The 22,907-nt window shown below is 40.9% G+C and overlaps 1 protein-coding gene and 1 pseudogene across 2 annotated transcripts; one reads left to right on the top strand and one right to left on the bottom strand.

Moving 5' to 3' along the window:
- Positions 1-862: 862 nt before the first annotated feature.
- Positions 863-22,692, bottom strand: LOC136161645 (zinc finger protein 665-like). Of its 2 annotated transcripts, XM_065926650.1 has the most exons (4): positions 22,609-22,692; positions 17,598-17,680; positions 12,231-12,357; positions 863-5,029 (listed from the first exon to the last, which is right to left on the bottom strand). In XM_065926650.1, exons 2-4 carry the CDS (start codon positions 17,610-17,612, stop codon positions 3,033-3,035), a joined length of 2,139 nt encoding a protein of 712 aa, XP_065782722.1. In that variant the 5' UTR covers positions 17,613-17,680; positions 22,609-22,692; the 3' UTR covers positions 863-3,032. The 2 variants fall into 2 exon arrangements, with proteins under 2 accessions (XP_065782722.1, XP_065782723.1); XM_065926651.1 differs by lacking the exons at positions 17,598-17,680; positions 22,609-22,692 and adding an exon at positions 10,136-10,250 and having other exon boundaries at positions 12,231-12,337.
- LOC136159396 (ATP synthase F(0) complex subunit C2, mitochondrial pseudogene) lies at positions 13,203-13,619 on the top strand (annotated as a pseudogene).
- Positions 22,693-22,907: the final 215 nt, after the last annotated feature.

Raw genomic sequence — 22,907 nt, 5'->3', positions numbered from 1 at the left:
ACTGCCCTATCCTCTTATGAGAACCATGTCAATACTACCAAAACTCTAGGAAAAGGACAAAAGTTGGAAGGGATTTACTTTTAAGGATTTCAAATATACTCCCGTTTATTGAGATACATGTCAAGCTAAATCATGGAAATTAATGTTTGTGGCCAGTTACACCATTGTTGATTGGGGACCCTATGGTATGTGGTTATCTAACTGCTCAGATGATATTAACAATACTATGTGTGATTATGTTACTCAAGTAACATGGAAGATTACCAACAGTTCAATGGAACACTTCCATGGCAAAGGACTCCTTGGCTGGCTTTACAGCGGAAAGGCACCTCCTTGCCCACAAAACAGCCTCACTAAACAAATTGGGCCTGAACAATGGGACATCTGGAAACTTGCTACAAACACTGAAAAACTTGGAACTTGGACTGGATATTTCACAGGGACCAGTCATAATCATAGTAACTATTCCTTCCATTATAATCATTCATGTTTTATACAAGCTTGTGTTCCCCTTCCTTTTGTTATAGCCATAGGAAAGTTCAAATTTAATAAGACTTTATGTTCTGAGGCTTATATAGACTGCAAATTGTATACTTGTCTTAATTTCCCTATTTCTCTAAAAAATCCCTTTTGAGTCTTTGATCTCGATGTAGTCTGTGGTTGCCAGTAGATCGCCAATAGACCTGGAAAGAGCGTCCGATGGCAAGAACTGCCTCCCAGTTACTCACTAAATTACTGCAACGAGACGGTTGATTCTTGGCATTTTGGGATTGATAGCCATTTGCATCACTGCTGCTGTCACAGACATTGCTTTACAAACTTCAAATCAAACACAAAACTTTATTCAAAATTGGATTAAAGATGCTCATACTATATGGGTCACTCAGGTTCAGACAGACGAAAAAGTTCAAGATAAAATTCAGGAATTAAAAACAGCCATCCAATGGGCTGGAGGTCAATTAATAGATTCACAAAAACAAGCATTATTAAATTGACTGGAATTCTACTCAATTTTATATCACTCCTCTGCGGTTTTACCATAGTGCTTATAATTCGGAACAAATCAAATTTCATTTGTAAGACATAGATGACAATGCTTCCTTACATGTACAATTGCTGCAAAAGGAAATCCTTGAAACCTTCTCTACGAGTCTACCGTCTTCCAACAATTTGGAAACCTTAGCTGAACAGCTCGCTGCTCAATTATCTGGGCTAGACCCTCGAAGATGGTTTCAAGGCATTACACATAGTATTGCATCTGGAACTATTAACACTGATAATTATCCTGGCGATTACCCTTGTAATAAACCAATGCCTTTCAACTAAAATTGCTCAAACTAAACAAACTCAATTAGTCAGGGCCTTTTCCACAAAAAGTATCAACCGTCACCCCCAATCATGAAATAATAAAACAGGGTGAACCGTCAGGGGATGTTCAACTTTAAGGGATCCAATATGTTATTTTCTTCTTCTGTGTGCTGTTTCTCAAGGACTCTCTATTCCTTATCAGTTCCTGGAAAACAGGAACGAGCAGAGCTGCACGCACTTCTCAGGACTGAGATCATGAGAAAGGGCACCTGCTTGGATTCCTTTCAGTGATTCCCTTCAGTGACTTTTTACTCAAAGGTAATCTATTCAGTTATGCTCCTCTTACTCAGGATACGGAATGCATTCTGGTTCTTTGAAGATTATTATTTGCTTGGCTTTGTTTCTGCTCAATTTTTTTACTGCCTTAAAGCTGCCTTGTATGAAGATACATAACCATGCATTTCTGGAAATAAAGCACCCTTGTCTCACTTGAGACTTGGGTCCCCTGCATCCTTATTCTCGTCGACTCCAGTCCCCAGGTCCAAGTCTACAAAGACCGGAACAGCTCTGTCTTCAATTTTCATAAATAAGAGTAACTCTTCTTTAATCATACATACAACAGTTATTTCTATCGAATGGAGAACATGGCCCTTTTCCTATGCATTGTTCCTAGCACACCATTGGTTCCTGGTAACTGTCCCTCTCCTCCCACGAAAATCTCAGTCCTTTTAACATCTTGCCTACTCTTCTCAAGGTTCGTTGGTAGAATATTATGTTTTATAACAGGCTGGACTATGTATGGAAAGGCTTCCAGATCCTACTGACCATGATGAGTCATGTTTTAGCTTTACATTATTTTCTGCCCTCTCCTGTTGCTAATTCACACACACTACTGAATTTCATAATTCAGGCTGTGTGTTTTTCCGGGAAACACGGATCTGAATCAATCGTATCTAATGAAGTTGGCCTCTTCATCTCACTGATTCCTTCCCAGAGACCATCATGTAACACATGTAGCAAATGTGTTTGATCAATGTATTACCAAAGCCAAGCTCTTAGAGCTCATCATGCAACAGGCCAAAAAATTGAGAGATTACTTGTTGGGTAGGGAATATTGACTTTACTCAGAAAGTCAGGAGACCAAAAAGATGGTGGATTACTGTCCCAAAGAATCATCTTTGCAGAGTTAAAATTCGGGTTTCTTTTACACGAAAAGATCTCTATAGCTTCTCTTCAAATATGGACTTATTACAGTCGCTGTGTACCTGAACTAAAGTCATCAGAGAATACATAAAGTGAAAAAGGTAAAGGATTTGCCACAACCACTGAGTCTGGGAAGTATGGCTCCATTATGTTCCTGTCTTGTAACTTTTGGGGAAGAGCCTTGCCACACACATTACACTGCTGTGTGTTTTCTCCAGGATAAATACTCTGATACTACTGGCAAAATGTGAGCTGTGAGGACAGGGTTTTGTTTTTTTTTTCACATCTGTGAAACTGGTGAGGAATCTTTCTAGAATGAATTCATGTTCTAAACACCTGACTAATAAATACATATATATCTGGCTTCTATCCAGTATGAATTTTCCCATGAAGCCTAAGATGTTGCCACATTCATCATATTTGTATGGTTCTTCAGTAGTATGAATTCTCTGACCAAAAGTGAAGTTTGAACTTTGAATTTTGAAGACTTCTACCATATACCACATTCACATAAGTTTTTCTCATGTATGGATTTTCTGATGTTTAGAGAGTGCTGAGACCTGAGTAAAGGATTTTCCACACTCGAAACATTTGAAAGGTTTCTCTATATGTATTCTCCGATGACTTGTAAGGTGTGAATTTCGACTGAAGAACTTGCCACACTCATTACATCCATAAGGTCTCTCTCCAGTATGAATTCTCCAATGAAGGCGAAGATGTGGTTTTTGACCGAAGACTTTTCCACACTCATCACATTTGTAAGGTTTCTCACCAGTATGAACTGTCTGATGACTTAAAAGGGTTGATTTTACACGAAAGGCTTTGCCACACTCATCACATTTGTAAGGTTTCTCTCCAGTATGAAATCTCTTATGACTTCTAATCTGTGAAAGCTGACTAAAGTGCTTGCCACACTCATTACATTTGTAAGGTTTCTCTCCTGTATGAACCCTCTGATGACCAGCAAGGTTTTCATTTCGGCTGAAGACTTTGTCACATATATCACATTTAAATGATTTCTTTCCTGTATGAATTTTCTGATGTCTCCTGAGGTGTGAGCTGGAAGTAAAGCTCTTGACACACTCATCACATTTGTAAGGTTTCTCACCAGTATGAACTCTCTGATGACTTAAAAGGACTGACTTTATACGAAAGGCCTTGCCACACTCATCACATTTGTAAGGTTTCTCACCAGTATGAACTGTCTGATGAGTTAAAAGTCCTGACTTTACACGAAAGGCCTTGCCACACTCATCACATTTGTAAGGTTTCTCACCAGTATGAACTGTCTGATGATTTAAAAGGACTGACTTTACACGAAAGGCCTTGCCACACTCATCACAATTGTAAGGTTTCTCTCCAGTATGAACGGTCTGATGACTTAAAAGGACCGACTTTACACGAAAGGTCTTTCCACACTCATCACATTTGTAAGGTCTCTCTCCAGTATGAAATCTCTTATGTCTTCTGAACTGTGAAGAGTGACTATAGCGCTTGCCACACTCATTACATTTGTAAGGTTTCTCTCCAGTATGAACCCTCTGATGAATAGCAAGGTATGCATTTTCGCTGAAGACTTTGTCACATATATCACATTTAAATAATTTCTCTCCTGTATGAATTTTCTGATGTCTCCTGAGCTTTGAGGTGTAAGTAAAGCTTTTGCCACACTCATTACATTGGCACCTTCTCTTTCTTGCAGGGATAGTCCGATGACTTACAAGGAATGAATTCTGACCAAAGACTTTATCACATACATCACACTTATGTAAGTTTGCTCCTGAGTGGATTATCTGATGTTTAGCAAGGGTGGAGCTGTCATTAAAGGTTTTGCCACACTCATTACATTTGTAACATTTCACTTCAGAATGAATTTTCAAATGACGTGCAAGCTGTGAACTTTGATCAAACAATTTGTCACATACTTCACATTTATGTGATTTCTCTCTTATACGGATGGCCTGATGTTTAATGAGGCATGAGCCCTTAAGACAGGCTTTCCCACACTCATCACATTTGTAAGGTTTTTCCCTGTGTGCTCTGAGGTCTTGTGTTATTACTGAAGGATTCATAAAATCACCCCCATATATATTAGAAACACTGGTTTGGACACAAGGAGGACTTCTTTGAAGTGGTGAAAATGAGAAACTGTTGCTGACAGACCTCTCAACTTCATTATATTCACAAGTTATCCCACCAGTTTGAAGTATCTGCAGTTTATCCTGAAAGTTAAACCCAAGCCTGTTTCCAAAGAGCGTGATTCCTACATCCTTTCTATCATGTGAATCTCTTCCATCAGGCACTTTTCCATCAAGGCTTGCAGGTGTTCCTTTCTGATTTCTTTTGTCATCTCTCCCCTGACACTCAATGTCACACATATTTTCCTGAGTTTCCCAAAGATGAAAATGTTTGACTCCATAGCTTTCAGGTCTTCCCAGCATCAATGTTTGGAGTGGTTCTCGTTTATCACTGTTCAGTTTGGGTTGTAAATGCTTGATCACGTGTGTAGGAGAGATATCTACAAGATAAAAAGAACCATAGGTATCCTGCTGACAATGATTCAAAACCAAATGTTTCATGTTCAACATCTATTACACCAAAAGTAATACTTACACCAAGTTATGAAACACAACAATGATGACCTGAAGTCTTTAGAAACACTAAAGGAATAGAATTCTTAACTTAAGAAAGCATGAAAACATAAATTCACCATTAAGGTAACCTCGTTTTAAAAACCATATGCCAAACGTACTCACATTGGACAATCTTATGCCCACTCTCAAAAACAGACTATTTTTCTATGAGGACCTCTAGGAACGTATCAATCGACAGTTGTCTCAAATTGAAAAGAAAAATATTACACTATCATTGTATTCTGCATACTTACTGTACATAAATAAATTCTAAACAATATATTATATATTGTAACAGTAAATAATCCAAAACCAAGCTTACCCAATTAATAATTAACTATTCATAATTGGTTGTTTACAATTGAAAACAAATGAGAAAATGAAGAATATGACTAAAGCAATTTTTTGGAAACAAGATAGTTTTCTAAATGTGCTATAGAACGACGTACTCAAAACAAAGGCATTTTACAATGTTAACCAGTAGTATGTGTCAGCTGTAGTGCAGATTACACACTAAAGGACCATCATCTGTAAATGACACATAAACTGAGATGTAAAACATTCACCAGTTTTCTACCAGCCAAGAACCAAAGCAATCCCTGTCTATGTTGTTGTTGTTCAGTCGCTCAGTTGTGTTTGAGTCTTTGCAACCCTGTGGACTGTACCCACCGGACTCCTCTGTTTAAGGCATTTCCCAGGCAAGAATAATGGAGTGGGTTGCCATTTCCTCCTCCATGGGATCTTCCTGACTCGGGGATCAAACCTGCATCTTCTGCATTAGCAGGTGAATTCTTTAACACTGAGCCACCAAGGAAGGCTAATCTCTAGCCATGCACTGTTCTTAATTAACTGGTTTTTGGAACCAAAATGTAATAAATAAAAAGCGAGTGCTTTGTGTATTTATTGACTAGTGCCAAACACAATATTGCTGCAAAATGTTGCAAGTGAAAAGCATACAAGATATAATGTAGTTGAGGTTTGACAGAAAACAAAATTCTGTAAAGTAATTATCCTTCTATTAAAAAATAAAATTTTAAAAAGATATAATGTAGATAAAGTCATATCATAAAGAACATGACAGAATACAGATATTACCTTTTTTAAACAAAAGTAAATGCTGAGTATTTACCATAAAACATGCATTAATGTAAGGCAACTGACAGCACTAATTTGCTTTAAAAGGCTTCAGGTAAATTAACATGTTTTTCTCTAATCAGAGCAGGAAACACACTTAATTGGCCCACAAAGTGGTAAGAGAACCAGGATATGAATCTGAACATACAGACTGGGAAAACTTATTTGTAAACATGGGTACCCACCGAAGGAGTAGCTTAGAAAATATTAAAAACAACAACAACAACAACAAGGAACTTAGAAAGAAAATACCAAGGAAGATACAAGACAGAAGTAGTCTCTTTAACTCTTATTCACCATCCCATCTCGAAATGGTTTGTGAGTCATCATGGATGCACAGAGTGATTGAGGTCATATCCTGAGAAACTTGTTCAATAAATGACCAAAGATTATTTTTACAGTGAGAGCATGTAGAAGGTGGAGGGATGTGGTATGTAAGAATCATGTTTCCATCCGTATCAAGGTACTATGTAAGGAATGGTCAGGACTAACAGAGGGCCTGCGTGGAGCATAGGGTACACAGGCTGATGTCAGATATCAGCTTGGGATTGCATCTCTTTGTGAAAATAACTGAGAGCGCAAAACTAATAGAGTGACCTTAAAAGAAAAGAACTGGTTCAGCAAGTCTATGGGTACAGAACAGAAACAAGAGAGATTTTAAGAGTGATGTGATACATGGAGAAAGCAGGATAATACTATTTACAATGTAATGTATCCAACTGTGAAATTTGTGAGTTACAATGGAATGCTTATATTCAAGAAAAACATACACAATATTCCAGGACATTGTGTAAGAATCTTATTAGCAGAAATCAGAAGGAACATCCAGGAAAAGGCTATCTAAACCTGGGCTCCTCTGCCAAGTATGATTAACCTCTCAATTGGACATTTACTTCGTTTCTTCTTCCACACATGTTCATCTCAAGATCGAGGAGTATCATAGAAAAGGAGGGATTGAAACTGACTCTGGAGGACCTTCCCAGTTACAAAAGCCTTTCTGAGCCTTTTGCGTTTGTAGAAAAAGACTTTATTCTCCTAGACTTTCCCTGGGTTCAAAAGAGTAGATTCAAACAGTTTCTAATACATAAAAGGATCATAAACCATGATCAAGTTGGATATATAGCAGGGATGCAAGATTTCTTGATATCCACAAGTTATTCAGAATGATAGACCACATTAACAGTTGAAGACTAAAAACCATATGATCATCAACAGATGCAGAAAAGATTGTGACAAAATTCAAGTGCCATTTATGATAAGAACCCTTCAGAAAGTCAGCACAGATGAACCCTATCTCAACATAACTAAGACTGTATATGTCAAACACACAGCTAACATCATACTCAACAGGGAAAAACTGAAAGCACTCCCCTTAACACCATGAATAAGACAAGAATGTTCACTATTTCCACTGTATTAAACATATTTTTGGAAGTCCTAGCCACAACAATCAGAAAAGAAAAAGAAATAAAAGGAATTGAAGTTTAGAAAAATAAAAAAGAAGTAAAACTGTCACTCTGATGCTACACACAGAAAATCCTGAAGATGCCACCAGATGACTGCTAGACCTCATCAATGAACACAGTAAACTTCTAGGACACTAAATATATAGAAAACTGCTGCATTTCTATACACTAATAATGATATATCAGAAAGTGAAATTAGTCAAACAATCCCATTCACCATCTCATAGAAGACAATAAAAGTCTAAGCAACAACCCTATCTAAAAAGTCAAAAGAACTGTACTCATAAAACTGTAAGAAGCTGATGACTGATACCAAAGATGACACAAACAGATACGGAAATGTATTCCATGCTCTTGGACTGAAAGAAGTAACACTGTCAAAATGACCATACTATCCAAGGCAATCTACATATTCAATGCAACCCTTATCAAATTAACAATGACACATTACATAAAACAAAGAAAAATTTAATTTGCACCAAAATACAAAACACTCTGGTATCTAAAATGATCTTGAGAAGGAAGAACAGAGCTGGAGGAATGATGTTCCCTGACTCAGACTAAACCACAAACTTACAGTCATCACAGTAATATGATAACGGCACAAATCAGGACACAGATCAGTGGAACAGGATAAAAAACCCAGAAATAAACCAATTTACTTATAGTCAATTATTCTATAACAAAGGAGGAAAGAATATTGAATGAAGAAGTCTCTTTAATAAGTGATGCTGGGATAAATGGAAAGTTACATGAAAAACAATGAAATTACAACATTCTCTAACACCTCATACAAAAATAAACTCAATGTATTAAACATCTAAATGCAAGAACAGATACTATTAAATTCATAGTGGAAAACAAATGCAAAACATTGACATAAATGTCAGCAGTTTTTTTGGATTTATCTCTTAGAGTCATGGTATTAAAAGCAAAATCAAACAAATGAGATCTAATGAAATTTAAAACCTTTTGCAAAGCAAAGGAAACCAAAAAAAGAACAAAAATACAACTTTTGGACTAGGAGACTATATATGCAAATGATGCTACCTATAAGGGATTTATTTTCAAATATACAAACAGTTCATACAGCTTAATATCAAAACAAACAAACTAACAAACAAATAACCCAATCAAAAACTGGACAGAAGATCTAAACAGATATTTCTTCAAAGGAGACAAACAGATGGCCAACAGTCACCTGAAATGACGTTCGACGCCACTACTTATCAGAGAAATGCAAATCAAAATCACCTCACAGTGGTCACAATGACCACGATCAAAAAGTCTACAAACAATAAATGCTTGAAAGGGTGTGGAGAAAAGAGAACCCTCCTACACTGTTGGAAGGAACATAAATTGGTTTGGAGAATAGCATGGAGGTTCCATAAAGAACTAAAAGTAGAGCTATCACATGAACCAGCAATTCCAATCCTGGGCATATATCCAGAAAGGATGAAAACTAACTCAAAATGATACATGCACCCCAATGCTTTTAGCAGCACTGCTTATACCAGGCAAAACATGGCAGCAACCTAAATGTTCACTGACAGACAAAGGGATAAAGAATATGTGTTACATATATACAAGGGAATATTGTGAAGTGAAAGTAGCTCAGCCGTGTCCAACTCTTTAAGACCCCATGGCCTGCAGCCCACCAGACTCCCCTGTCCATGAAATTCTCCAGGCAACACTGGAGTGGGTTGCCACCTCCACAGCATAAAACACAATGAACTAACGCCTTTTGCAGCAATATAGACTGAGGGAGTATTCTAAGTGAAATCAGACAGAGAAAGACAAATATCATAGGATATTATATCTTGAACTGAAATAAATGATACAAATGAACTTATTCACAAAATAAACTCACCAGCATAAAAAACAAACTTATGCTTACCAAAGGGGATAGTGCAGGATGGTGGTGGGGGCAGGAAAGAGAGAGATAAATTAGGAATCTGAATATATACAAACTAATATATATACAAAATAGATAAACAACAAGAACCTATGACATTAACTCAGGGAACTATATTAAGTATCTTGTAAATTGCCATGTACCTGAGACACAACACTGTAAATTAACTATACCTAAAAAGTGGAGAAGGAAAAGGCAACCTACTGCAGTGTTCTTGCTTGAAGAATCCCAGGGACAGAGGAGCCTGCTGGGCTGCCGTCTTTGGCGTCACACAGTCGGACACGGCTGAAGCGACTTAGCACGCATGCATGCACGTATTGGAGAAGGAAAAGGCAACCCACTCCAGTGTTCTTGCCTGGAGAATCCCAGGGACAGAGAAGTCTGCTGGGCTGCCGTCTATGGGGTCACACAGAGTCAGACACAACTGAAGCGACTTAGCATGCATGCATGCATTAGAGAAGGAAATGGAAACCCACTGCAGTGTTCTTGCCTGGAGAATCCCAGGGACAGAGGAGCCTGCTGGGCTGCCGTCTGTGGGGTCGCAGAGTCGGACACGACTGATGCAATTTAGCAGCAGCAGCAGCAGCATACCTAAAAAGAATGGTTAAAACAAAAACAAAAACAGAAACACCTCTTGCAGGGATGTTCAAACGATGTTTCACAAGGGTGTAAAAGCTACTAAATGGGGGAAGCAGTCTATGAAACAAGACGTGTCGACAAAACTGAATACCCACCAGCAAAAGAATTTACTTAGAACATTATCTTACACCAAAGACAAAAGTGAACTCAACATAGTTCAAAGACCTAAACTGAAGTCCCAAATGTATAAAACCCCTAGAAGTAAATGTGCAGGAAATGCTACTGGAAACTGGACCCACACATGATTTACCAGATATAACACCAAAAGCACAGGCCACAAAGTAAAACCAGATATTAATAAATTGAACTATATCAAAATTATAAACTGCTGTGCATTAAAGTGCAGTGAGTTTGAAAAGACAATCAACAGTAAAAGAGAAAATATGTGGAAATCATATATCTCATAGTAAATGAGTACAAAGAATATACAAAGAATTTTAAGAGGGACTGATCACCAGTTGCACTGTAGGGACCATTCCCCAATCAACCATCCAACGCATTGCAAATACAAAACAGAAACACTAAGAGTAACAAAGAAATTTGAACTCAATGATAAAATAAAAAAATACTTACAATGCACAGAACAACAGTGCAGCCAACAGGCTCATAGATATGAGAATGTGAACTGGGACAAAGTTGTCCTGGGATAAATTCCCATACCATTTACAGAGGCTAAAATATATGGTCCTTGATACACATGAACAACAGAGTCATGGTGCCCTGGTCAGAGTCTCCAGAGCCAGAAAATAACCTGGAAAGATGCATCAGGCTCTCGTGACACTTTCTCTCTCATCATCTTAGAATATACTGACCACTCTACTGGATAGCTTCAAGTGGTGACTTTGAACAGAGCAAGAAAATAACATTAAGAATAGTGTCTCCATCACAGTTTTCTGTTACCTAGTAAATCCACTCCACAGAGACTCACCAGAGGCGGCCAATTAAACATAGGTGGATTATCACAGCAAGGAAACCAGATAAAATTTCAGAGTCTCAGGAATATATTTCAAAGAAATTTAAGAAGTAAAATGATACAAAGTAAGGAGAATGTAACCTTGGGAACCGCTGACATTCCCAGACTGGCTAGAGCAGCACAAGAGTAAAACTAACACAACAGGAAGGTCAGACATTACAGGATCTTGAGATGGGACCATGCGCCTGACCTACAGATGGCAAGCTAAGAGCCCGCGGGATTCACATATGCTCCCCTCGTAGGATCTAGCATCAAAAAGACGACCTCTCTACCCACTCTTCTTACATGTTCCTAAGTAACAAACACAGAGGAGCCAATCAACCAGCATGTCCCACTCCTAAACACAAAGAAACAGCCCTTTTGAGATACTCCTTTTTCTTTATACATTGTATCTTTGGCTATTTTTACATCAGTCTCCACTGTCCAGAGCTTTTCTGGAGCTCCAATGTGGAGATAATATTCAGATCAGAAACAGAAATTCTGAGACTCCCTTCGTGATCCTGTGCTTAAGATGCTGCACTTCCAATGCAGGGGGTGCAGGTTTGATCCTCAGTCAGGGAACTAAGATCCCACATGCAGAATGGTGAAGTCAAAAAAAGTAAACAAACAAGCAAAACAAAAAGAAATGGATAATCAGGGTAATCAGAAAAAAGAAATCTAAAGTGCTGTGCATTTTTCTAAACACTGAGCCAAAGGTCAAAGGTAAAAAATAGGAAATTGGGTTTTTTAGTGTTTTCTTTTAACATTTGCCAGTGAGCTTTGTACATAATTAGGTGCTGGGACAACCTCACATGTGACATGAGACAGACACAGCATCTGAAGAGGGTCAGTTTAACCTTGTCAAGCTTGTCATGCCCGAGTCACCAGAACTCTCAGATGAAAGACATCAGGGCCTCCCAAGGGGCACACAGGGAAAATGCAGATACCCAAGGGCAGCTCTGGAAGCAAGTCATCCTCACCCACAGACAGCAGGTTCCTGTAGGTCTCCAGCATCACATCCCTGTACAAGGCCCTCTGAGCAGGGTCCAGGAATTCCCACTCCTCCTGAGTGAATTTGATGGCCACATCCTCAGAGGTCAGTCGTTCCTGAAATGAAACCACATGTCACCAAAAGGGCCATGAAAAGTTCTCATTTTCATGCAAAAGAGAAAGGATATTAAGAAGGAGTAAGGGCTAAGAATTGACTGGATTGAAGTATGTGTCCTAACAGATCCATGCAGGGGTATCTGAAGAAATTATGGATCTCTAATTTTAATTTCTTATGTTTTTTCATAAGACCTTTTGAGATCCTCCAATTAATATGGACTTTTCAACATTGTTCAAAATTCATGAACTATATATAAAATAAAACTCAACACTGTACTGGCTATACAAAAGTGTCAGGTATTACATTTGACCCAGTGAGTGTAATTCATTATCCAGATGAGGTACAGCATGAGTGGTGTCTTCAGAGATGATGAAGTCCACAGTACTTTTAATGGAAAGGTCAAAATTTTCAATTATGACGTTGAGAACAGCAGCAAAGACCCAAAGTGTTTGAAGGGTTTCTGTTGCTCTAAACTACTGCATGATTACTCTAAACATTAAACAAATAAGTTACAGGCAAGAACCTGTCATCAATATAATAGCTCATTAAAGAGCAATCTGTTCCCACCTTACAGAAGAAAAACTGTGTCATAGACACTTTGAAAAACTCGACTCAGATCAAGAAGGTAAGAAATGTTACACAGAGCACCTGAACTCAGAGGCTTGGGCTCAGCAGCTGAAGCATAAGTATCTAACAGTTAAATAATATGGAGAACATTAAAAGTCCTTTGACAGAGGGCTCCTAAAGAAAACTTGAAAGAAGTCCAAGGTGAGCCTCCTCCCTGCCCCTCTGTCTTCTCTGCAGGGGAAGCAGCTCTCAGGCCTCGGGCCTTCATCCCCTGAAAATGGACGGCTGCGCCGAATTCGTCTCCACCCCCTCCCTGATCAGGAGAACCTCCCGCCTGCTGAGTGATCACTGTCCGCGGTGGTGAAGGACCGGAGACACTGACCGATGAGGGCCACGGCAGCGGGGCGGCCCCGGGTCCCCGGACCATCTCACTCATTCCTAGCCGCAGCTTCCAAAGCAGCGCCATTTCAAGGGACTTTGACACAGAAGCCAAGTGCCCTGGAGTTGCGAGCTGCGAGAGCAGGGGAGGCTGGCTCCAGGGCTGGAGGTGGGACCGAGTGCGGGAGCGTCATCACTGTTACCCAGGAACCCTTCTCTGAAACAGCAGCTCTCCTATGCCATGGGCTTGGCCCTCTCAAAGGCCATGGGGCTCTTTTGCCTGATGGTGGTCAAGCTCACCTTCCTCACTACGTGAAGCTGCTTCCACCTCCCACAGTTCTTTCTCCTGTGTCTGCCCTGTGTATTCTCTTTCCTGTTACTACCCAGGCAGCCTGGGGACAGCGGTGGGCTCAGGGTTTGACAGAAGGAAAGCAAATAAATATTGTATTAAAGTGAAAAAAAAAGGTCCAAGCTGAACAATGTGGAATGGCATGAAAGGTCATTATAGACGTGGATACAGAAACACAACTGTTAGCAACTTACTACTTAAAACACTAACAGGATTGTTTAGAAAATTTCAAGGTCACAGATGATACTGATAACATAATTTCAACTGAAGAAAAAGGTAATATGCAGTTTTTAAATCATGACGTCTTCCATCTAAACCACAGACTTGCACATGCATGCATACATATGTATAAAAAAATTACTGAAACGAGAGGATTCGTCTCTTGATGAATTTTGGACAATTTTATATCATCCTTTTATTCACATGTATTTCAGCATCTTTCAGATGATAAAAATGTATACTTTGTACTCAGTTTAGTTTTTCAACAGGATTCTATACTAGGCTACCAAAAGAAAACTGGTAAAAATATTTTAAGAAAAGCGAATACTTGAACTCAATTCATAATAAAATTACCATATACAAAAATACAAATACAATTTTATTCATTTAAATTTACATAGCAAGGTATTAATAGAAGCCAAAGACTTTCTTTCCTTTTTTTCCCATTAATAAAACAGTGCTTTGAAATTAGAAGAGTCATTAGATTATGATAAAAAAAATTATCACAACAGTAAAGTAAAAAAACTTCTTGGAGATTAAAAATCATGGCACAAAGAATATAGAAAAAAAATACAGTTATTAAGCAAGACTATCTCAAGAAACATCATGATGGGAAGGAAACATTCAATACATTCCTTCTGAAATTACACTGGCATGAAAGGAGCTGTCCAGGGTGCCTGTCTTTCACCAGGATATGATGCCCATGAGCAGGGGCCACTAGAAGAAGTAACAGGAGGAAAAACACAGGGCAAGAGACACAGAGTTTGTTAGAGATTTGAAACAGGTAGTACTCACTAACCTAAGGACATGGAAAGGTGAAAGGATGGGAAGACACAGTCCATCCTAAGGAGAGCAGGGGAGACTTATATCAGACAAAATAAACTGAAGAAATAACAAGTGCAATGAAATAAATATTGTATCATGATAAAATGGTCAATTTACCAAAAAGCTGTTAACAAGTAAAAATATATATACATCTAACATTAGATATCTCAGAAAAATGAAGCAAACATTAAAGGAAAGGAAGACAGAAATAGTGGCACAGGAATAGTACAAGATTTCAACGCTCCAGTTGAATAGGCATGTATAGATCACATGGCCCAACAAAAGTATGAAAACACATGCATCTCAAGGACACATAAAACATTCTCTATGAGAGACCACATGTTAGCTCAAAATTAACAATTTAAAGAGACTGATACTATAAAAGTATCTTCCCTAACAACAATGTAATAAACACAAGTAAAAAAGAAAATTCCCTAAATGTGGACATTAGACAACTTCCTCTTACACTACCAATGGGTCTAAGAAAATATCACATGGAAAATCTTAAATAGATGGATGAAAATGAAAAGACACAGTACAAAATTTATAACACACAAAGAAGACTACTAAAAGGAAAGTCTGACTGTTAAATGCTTACAGTAGAAAAGAGAAAAGATCTTGAATCTGAAATCTATTTTTAGACCTCCAGGAAGCAGAAAATGGAAAACAAACTAAACAGAGGTTTAGCAGAAGGAAATAGGTTAATAACGAAGATTAAACCAGAGATAAACTAGAAAATAGAAAAACGTAAAAATCAACAAACTAAGAGGTGACGTTTTGAAAAAACTGGATAGGAAAACTCCCACCTAGACTAAGGAAAAGAGAAAAAAAGATTCAAACAACTAAAAACAGATATGAAACAGGAGTGATTAGAACTGAGGTCAAAGAAAGTTTCTAAAGATAAGGAAGTACGATGACCAATATTGCCTATAAATGACAGAATATAGGAGATATTGGCAAATTCTCAGAAACATACAAACTATTTTACTTATTAAGAAATTAAAAAATCAAGAAGTGTTGAAAGTGAAAGTGTTAGCCACTGAGTCGTGTCTGACACTTTGTGACCTCATGAACTGTAGCCCACAAGGCTCCTCTGTCCACGGAATTGCTCCAGACAATAATACTGGACCATTCCTTTCTCCAGGGAATCTTCCCACCCAGGGATAGAACCTGGGTCTCCTGCACTGCAGGCAGATTCTTTATGATTTGAGTCACGAGGGAAGCCCATTATAACTAGAGAGATTTAAAAAGTAGTGACAAACATCTAAGACAAATACAGCACCAAATTCCACCAAACATTTACAAAAGAATTACCACTAATCCTGCTAATTCTATGGAGCAAGCATGATTCTAATAGTTTGCTGATCTCCCAAAGACACAAGAAAGGAAAACTAGAAACCAATACCCCTGACGAATCCTCATGCAAAATTAAAATACTTGCAAACCAACTTCAACACGTATTAAAAAGATCTGGAGAAACAGACAGAGACAACAGACGGAGGGGGGAGGAGAGGAAGGAGAGGGTGAGATGTATGGAGAGAGTAATATGGAAACTTACATCACCATATGTAAAGTAGAGAGCCAAAGGGCATTTGCTGAATGACTCAAGGAGCTCCAACAGGGGCTCTCTAACAACCTACAGGGGTGGGGTAGGGAGGAAGATGGGAGGGAGGGGACATATGTATACCTGTGGCTGATTCATGCTGGTATTTGGCAGAAAACAACAACCTCTGTAAAGCAATCATCCTTCACTTAAAATAATTTAAATAAATAAATAAAAAGATTTGACACCATGACCAAGTGGATTTTACTCACATAAGGCGAGAAGTCACATAAAAAAAATCAATTAATATGACACAGTACATTAACAGAATAAAGGGGAAAAAAAGAGGATCATCTCCATGCAGAAAACACAATTTGACAAAAATTTGACAACCTTTCAAGATGGAACACTCAACAAGCTACAAACAATAAATTATAGCAACATCAACATAAGAAATGCCATTATGAAAAGAGCACAGCAATGGGGAAAGAATGAAAGCTTTTCCTCTGAGGTCCAGATGGCAAGGATGTACACTCTGTACTACAGTTCAACATAAGCAAATTGAAAAAGAAGTAAATTTGTCTTGTTTCCCAAAAGACAAAGTTTCATAGGTAAAAAAACATAAAGATTACAAAAGAAACATGCTATATAAAAAAAGATTCTTTAATGACCACACAAAGGATCAACCAACCAATTAACTGATTATCAAAACTGCCATGGCAATCTATGTAGAAGCAGAATAAAACATGGTGAAAGTCACAGAACTATTCAAAGAGCAAACAGCAAAACTCTTGAAGAAGGAAGATGGAGGTCTTTCTATTTCAAAACCTATTACAAGGTAATCAAGGTGATGTGGTACTGGTATAAAAACAGACAAATAAACCAAATGAAGAGAACACAGTACTCAGAAATAATTCTTTGTGTCTATGTAAGGTATATTCACAAGGATGTCAAGATACACAAAAGGGAAAGGACAGTCTCGATCTGATTTCCAGATTTTACCAGCTATTGTGCATATTAATACCTGACTTCCATGGGCAGTTTGCTTACCCTCGTTGACAGAGCAGACAGCACATCCAGAGGGGCCCTAAGCAATCTCTGCTGCCAACAGCACTGAGACCCCGTCTCCAACCCGTGGGTGAGAAGCCCTGCCCAGGACGGTGCCCAGGGGAGCCTCCTCCAAGGGTCAGGTCACTGGCTCATGGGGAGATGGGATCTAAGTGGAGACGACAGGCCCTGTGGGAAGGCCCCCGGTGAGTGTGCATGTACAGGAGTCAGACAGGACACTCCAGAGTCTGACAGGATTAGCGAGTCCAGAGAAGGGCATTTCAGGAAGGACAGGCTGAATATGACCTTACCTGAGAAAGAGCCATGCCTGACTCCTTTTCTTTCCTCTTCCTCAACTTCAGGGCTTCCTCAGGCAACACAAGTCTTCAGAGGTCTATCATGAAAGGGAAAACATGCTGTTTAATGCTTAGAGTCAACACATCCCCTTCCTGAGCCCAACCACACACACAGGGGAGCCCTCACCATAAGGAACAGACAGTCCCCTGTGGCCAATGTCTCAGGAGGGACTCAGGACAGTCAGCTTCTGCAGAGAGAGCAACATGGGACATTTGCACACTTTCCCTCGGATCACACTCCCCTCCTGGTGAGGCCTCATGTACACAGCGGCAGGGGGCACCTCCGCTGACCAGGCAATCTCCTTCAGGTCACACAGCAGGACCTGATCCATCCCCACTCAGAACAGAGCACCCCCTCCTCAGCCCAGATCTCAGCCTTCAGGAATAAGAGGACTCACAGTCCTGATGCTCAGTGAGGGATCCAGACTGGAATGAACTGGGGCATCTTAAACATTCTCGAGTTGTGGACCAACACTAACTACCAGAAGGGGAATCTCTGGTCAGAGGGTACAAGACATGGGTATGCAAAATGCCTCATCAATGAAATGTGAAGCCTGGACTGAGCACCACTCAGAGGAGAAAAGCACCCCGACTCTCTTTTTCTTTCCTAGCCTTACTTATGTGTAACTAACAAAAATGCTATAAATGTACTGTGTACAAAGTGATCATGTGAGAGATTCATACAGTGAATAATTATTATAGTCAAGTAAGTTACAGTTCCACCTATGAGTACACTGTATTATTTCTCTCTGGGCAAATTTCAATTATATAGAAACACTACAGGCAGCATGCAATACCTCAGATCCCCAGAACTTACTTAGTTTACAACTGAAAATCTCTACTCTTTGACTAACAGTGCCCCATTTCCCCCTCCACCCAGCTCCTGGTAACAGCCTTATTACTCGATGGCTCTATGAGTTTGACAATTCTAGTTTCCACATACAGTATCTGTCCTCCTTTGTCAGGCTTATTTAACTTGGCATAATGTTTTCCAGGTTCATTCATTTTGGCATAAATACAGGACCCTTGATTTTTATATTTATATATAGAGAAAAAATAGTTCATGAACATACAGTATATAATAAATATTTCTACACCACACTTTTGTTACCTATTCTTTTGTTAAGAGATCTCTGGCCTGTGTCTATGCCTTGGCTACTGCAAATTGTCACACTCATGAGACTGCAGACATATCCCTGAAAAACTGATCGCTTTTCCCTTGAATATCTGGCAGAAATGGGTTTGACAGACTGTAGGCCTCTTCTACGTTAATTTCTTAAGGAACTTACATTTTGTTTTCCAACACAGGAGTACCATTTACATTACCACCAACAGTGCAGTTAAGATTCTGTGTTTTCTGTACTGTGCCTCGGTGTTTACTTATCTTGGGAAGGACAGTAGTGGATAACAGAGAACCTAGCACTGGCCTAGCAGCAAGAAAGTTGCAGCTGCATCTTCTAAAGGATGAGCCTCCGGGCTGCAGATCAGTGTGGCATCCCTGTCCTCTGATTCTCGGAGCCATCTTCCCCTGCGTCACAGGACTTTATGACTCTGCTCAGGTTGGGCCCACAGAGCCCTACCAAGCAGGACCACCTTATAACAAGCATTCTGCGACCTTAACCTTAGTACTCCTAATTCCCCAGCGGGACTCTAACAAACTTACAAACTTTCATAGTCTCTAACAGAGTGTCCACAGAGCCCATAATGAGCCTCGAACCCTCTTATACAAACACAAAGCATTCCAAGCCCTGGTAACTCATGCATGAGACAAAATACAAAAGAGGGCAACCAAGGATCCACAAACACAAGACACCATATTTTCATTTACAGTAGTGATCCAGGTCAAACATCGAAATCTTCAAAGACTATAAAAAAGAGGGATGATTCCAATGATACACAGGGCCCAGTGAGACCTCGGCATCTTCCAACAAACACTGCAGATTCTCCTGGCATCTTTCCAAATGCACATGAAACTTTCTTTACCAGCAACCCCAAGTACACAATGACACTAAAGTTGATACAAAACAATGACCTGAGATGTTCCCTGTTACTCTACAGTGCCTGCCTGCTAAAGAGCCAACAAAAGCTAGGGAGTGGAGTGGATGATGGGGGCACCTGCTAGAACCAGCCCACGCCCAAGGTTCCCATCCTCCTGCACGCACAGGTGTCTCTGGGATCAGCCCAGGCCACAGTTCTAACAGTGGAAAAGACTTCTCTGGGCCCAGTTCCACATCTTTCATTGCTGCTCATGTGTGGTCACGAGTTGTCCAATCAAACCTGTGCAGGCAAATGTCAGTCTCAGCATCGCTGTCCCAGGGAATATGAGCAAAGCATTTAAAACCTCAAATCATTCCATGCAGGTTCTCCAACAAACCCACTTCCAGGTTCTCCAGCCTGAACTGAGACATTCTTTTCCAACAGATCCACACACCCCTTGTCCCTGTAACTACACTTGGGATGGGTGCACACTCCATTCACTGGGCTCACCTTGAGGCCCTCAAGTACTGACACAAGCCTCCTGCACACCCCACCAGGCTCCCTCCGCTTTCCCCACTTGTCACCCTCTCCTCCCTGCATGACTGCACTAAGCAAGACTAAAGCGCACAGAGGCCTTTGGCAAAGGGGATCACAAGAGGAGTGCACACCAGCTACCACCCAAAGGACACTCACATTCAGTATGAAAATCAAGAAACTGACCCTCCTGGGAAAGTCTGCCACCACCTGGGGACATTATGGAGTCCAGGTGCAAAGGGATTTGAGATGAGGAAATCTCAATTCAAGGGTCTCCAGGTCTCACCATCTCCTATTCTCTCCATCCACATCTACTTGCAAGATATTCTAGCTCTTGGTGAGTGGGGGGAGGGCGCAGCTTCTCCTTCCTGCCCTGTCTCCTTCCTGCCCCATTAGGTTTGGATTTCTGCTCATACTCAGCTCTGAAATCACAATCGCTGACACTGAGCACATGAACTCCTAGATGGCAAAGCTGCTGTCCACGATGGTGACTGGTCCCTGGATGGACAGAGCTTAGATCTGGGGGCTGCCACGGACTAAACACAGTAGATTAACATGGGAATATCTTAGCCTACTGCTTGAGGACACTGGTTCTGTAGGGCTTTTCAGGACTTCCTATATTTCTTGGCTCTTCTTTTGAAGAAGCAAGTAGTCACATGGGGTAAAGATCAATTACAGCTGCAATGTCCAAAACATGGGAAACATCTTCATCACCTGCCCTGTTCTCTTGGTCTTCCCTGAGGATTATTCAGCCCAACCCATAGTCCTCTCATCTAAAGACATTTCCAGTATCAGGTACTGCAGCCACGCTGGGAAGAAGAGGAACACTATGAGCCCTACAAAGAAGGGAACCAGGAAGGACTCAAAATAACCCATGAAGAAGGGCAAGAATCTCTGCTGATGGCAACTGATACAGAGGCAATAAACCTGGGGAACATGAGAGAGACTCTTAGGAGGGGATGGGGAACCTCTCTGAGCCTAGACTTGAATGGAGACAAAGGGCCTGAGCCAGGGTGACTTGAAGGTGAGAAACTACCATGTCAGACAGAAATGGTTTTGGTATTTGGAAACAGAGAAAAGGTAAATGAGAGCACGACAGGCTTAACCATGAGCAAAGGGTCAGCTCCTAGGATGAAGCTGGAGACACTGACCGGGCCCTGAGCTTGACAGAGGGCGGTGGAGCCACAGCGAGGAGTCAAGCTTTAGTCCCAGGAACAAATGAAGGCCGGCCAAGTTCTGAATGTCAGGACGTGAATAAAATCTCCCTTCAGATTTAGCTTTATTCATAGAAGTCATCTGATTCGGAGCCTGTGATCCTGCCTCCATCCTACAGTTTTCCTTTTCGTTTTTCATACAGGGAGGACTGGGATCTACTTAAAATTCTTATTACCACCAGACACTCCCTCCAAACCAGAACTGCCACACACAGACCCACAGCCACGTTGGCTAATCATTTCAGGGGTCAGTGCTGCTCACGCTCCGAGTTTCAGGTCTAGTCTCTCATCTCCATGTTACCAGTGGGCTCCCTCAGGCCCAGAGAGAAGCCGTGTATGAGAAGGTCTGAGCTGAGTGAAGAGAACCGGGTATAACTGAATAATGAAACGGGAGGGTGAAGGGCAACTGGGCCAGGTTTGTCCTTATTGCCCATCCCATTTAACACCGGGAACATCTGTCATGTACCTGAGAAAAAGAAACTTTTCATTCAAGATTGGGTCAAACTGATACCAAGCAGGTAATTCTTTATTATAAAATTGCAGTAAAATATTTTAAAAATACAGAATTGCAAATATCTATCCACTGGTACAAGAAACATTCTAAGAGGTCAGCTTAGAAACAGGATCTGAGCAATCTTTTTCATCATGAATAGAGAGGCTCTGTTGGAAGGTTCCAGGGCAATCCAGCCCATCCTTCCTCATTTGCACAGCAGTCAAAGGGGGACCCAGGTCACCTACCTACGCGGGGTGAAGGGATGGGCTGACAGGAAAGTGGGGCCCTGTGGGGAACAAGGAGCGGCCGAGGAGATACGAGGACAGAGGAGCTGCGAGGGAAGGGGTCTCAGGAGCGGGGCGGGCTCTCCGGATTCCCAGGACCGGGGAGAGGGCGCGGCCTCGCTGGGAGCAGGGGCGAGGGGCTCTGCCTCCACGGTCGAGAAGGCGACGCGGCGGGGAAGGGCGCAACTCCAACTCCTGAGAGAGGGCTTTACCTGGCGAGGCCAGAGGTAAAAAAGGGTTTTAAGCAGGAAAATGTCGCCAGAGTTGGTGTCTACGTGGACCGCGGGCCGAAACCGCCTCAGAAACACTTAAAACCAAGCGAAAAGATAACTGGGCCGCAACGGCAGCGGCAGCGATTATTCCTGGCCAAGCACCGGATGCCAGGGTTTTCAGGTCGCTGAGAATTCCCACACCCTCAGGACGAGTGAGCCGGCGTGGGGAGGGGGGCGGGTCTGCAAACTTACCCTAGAAGGAACCTTAGGCGCCGCTCGGGGACCTCGGCTCCTGGGCTCTCCAACTTCCGGATCCGTGTGAAAGGGCTTTTGGTATTAGAGCCGCGGCTTCCGACGAGGGGCGGGGCGAGCACCTGCGTGCGCACTGCTCGTGGGAGGGGCGGGGCGCGGAGGGGGCGGGGCCTGTTATCTTGACAGGAGTAAGTTAGCCTCTGTAACACTGCTTAGGTAAAAGCTTCAAGTTATATCAGAAGCCAAGATCCTTCCTCCTAAGACTAAAAGGGTTTATTCTCAATAAAAAGCTGTTTGTC

Source organism: Muntiacus reevesi, chromosome 2 (assembly GCF_963930625.1).
Source record: "Muntiacus reevesi chromosome 2, mMunRee1.1, whole genome shotgun sequence".
Lineage (NCBI taxonomy): Eukaryota > Metazoa > Chordata > Mammalia > Artiodactyla > Cervidae > Muntiacus > Muntiacus reevesi.
The sequence above is the reverse complement of the archived record's forward strand: the minus strand, read 5'-3'. Positions and strand labels throughout refer to the sequence as shown.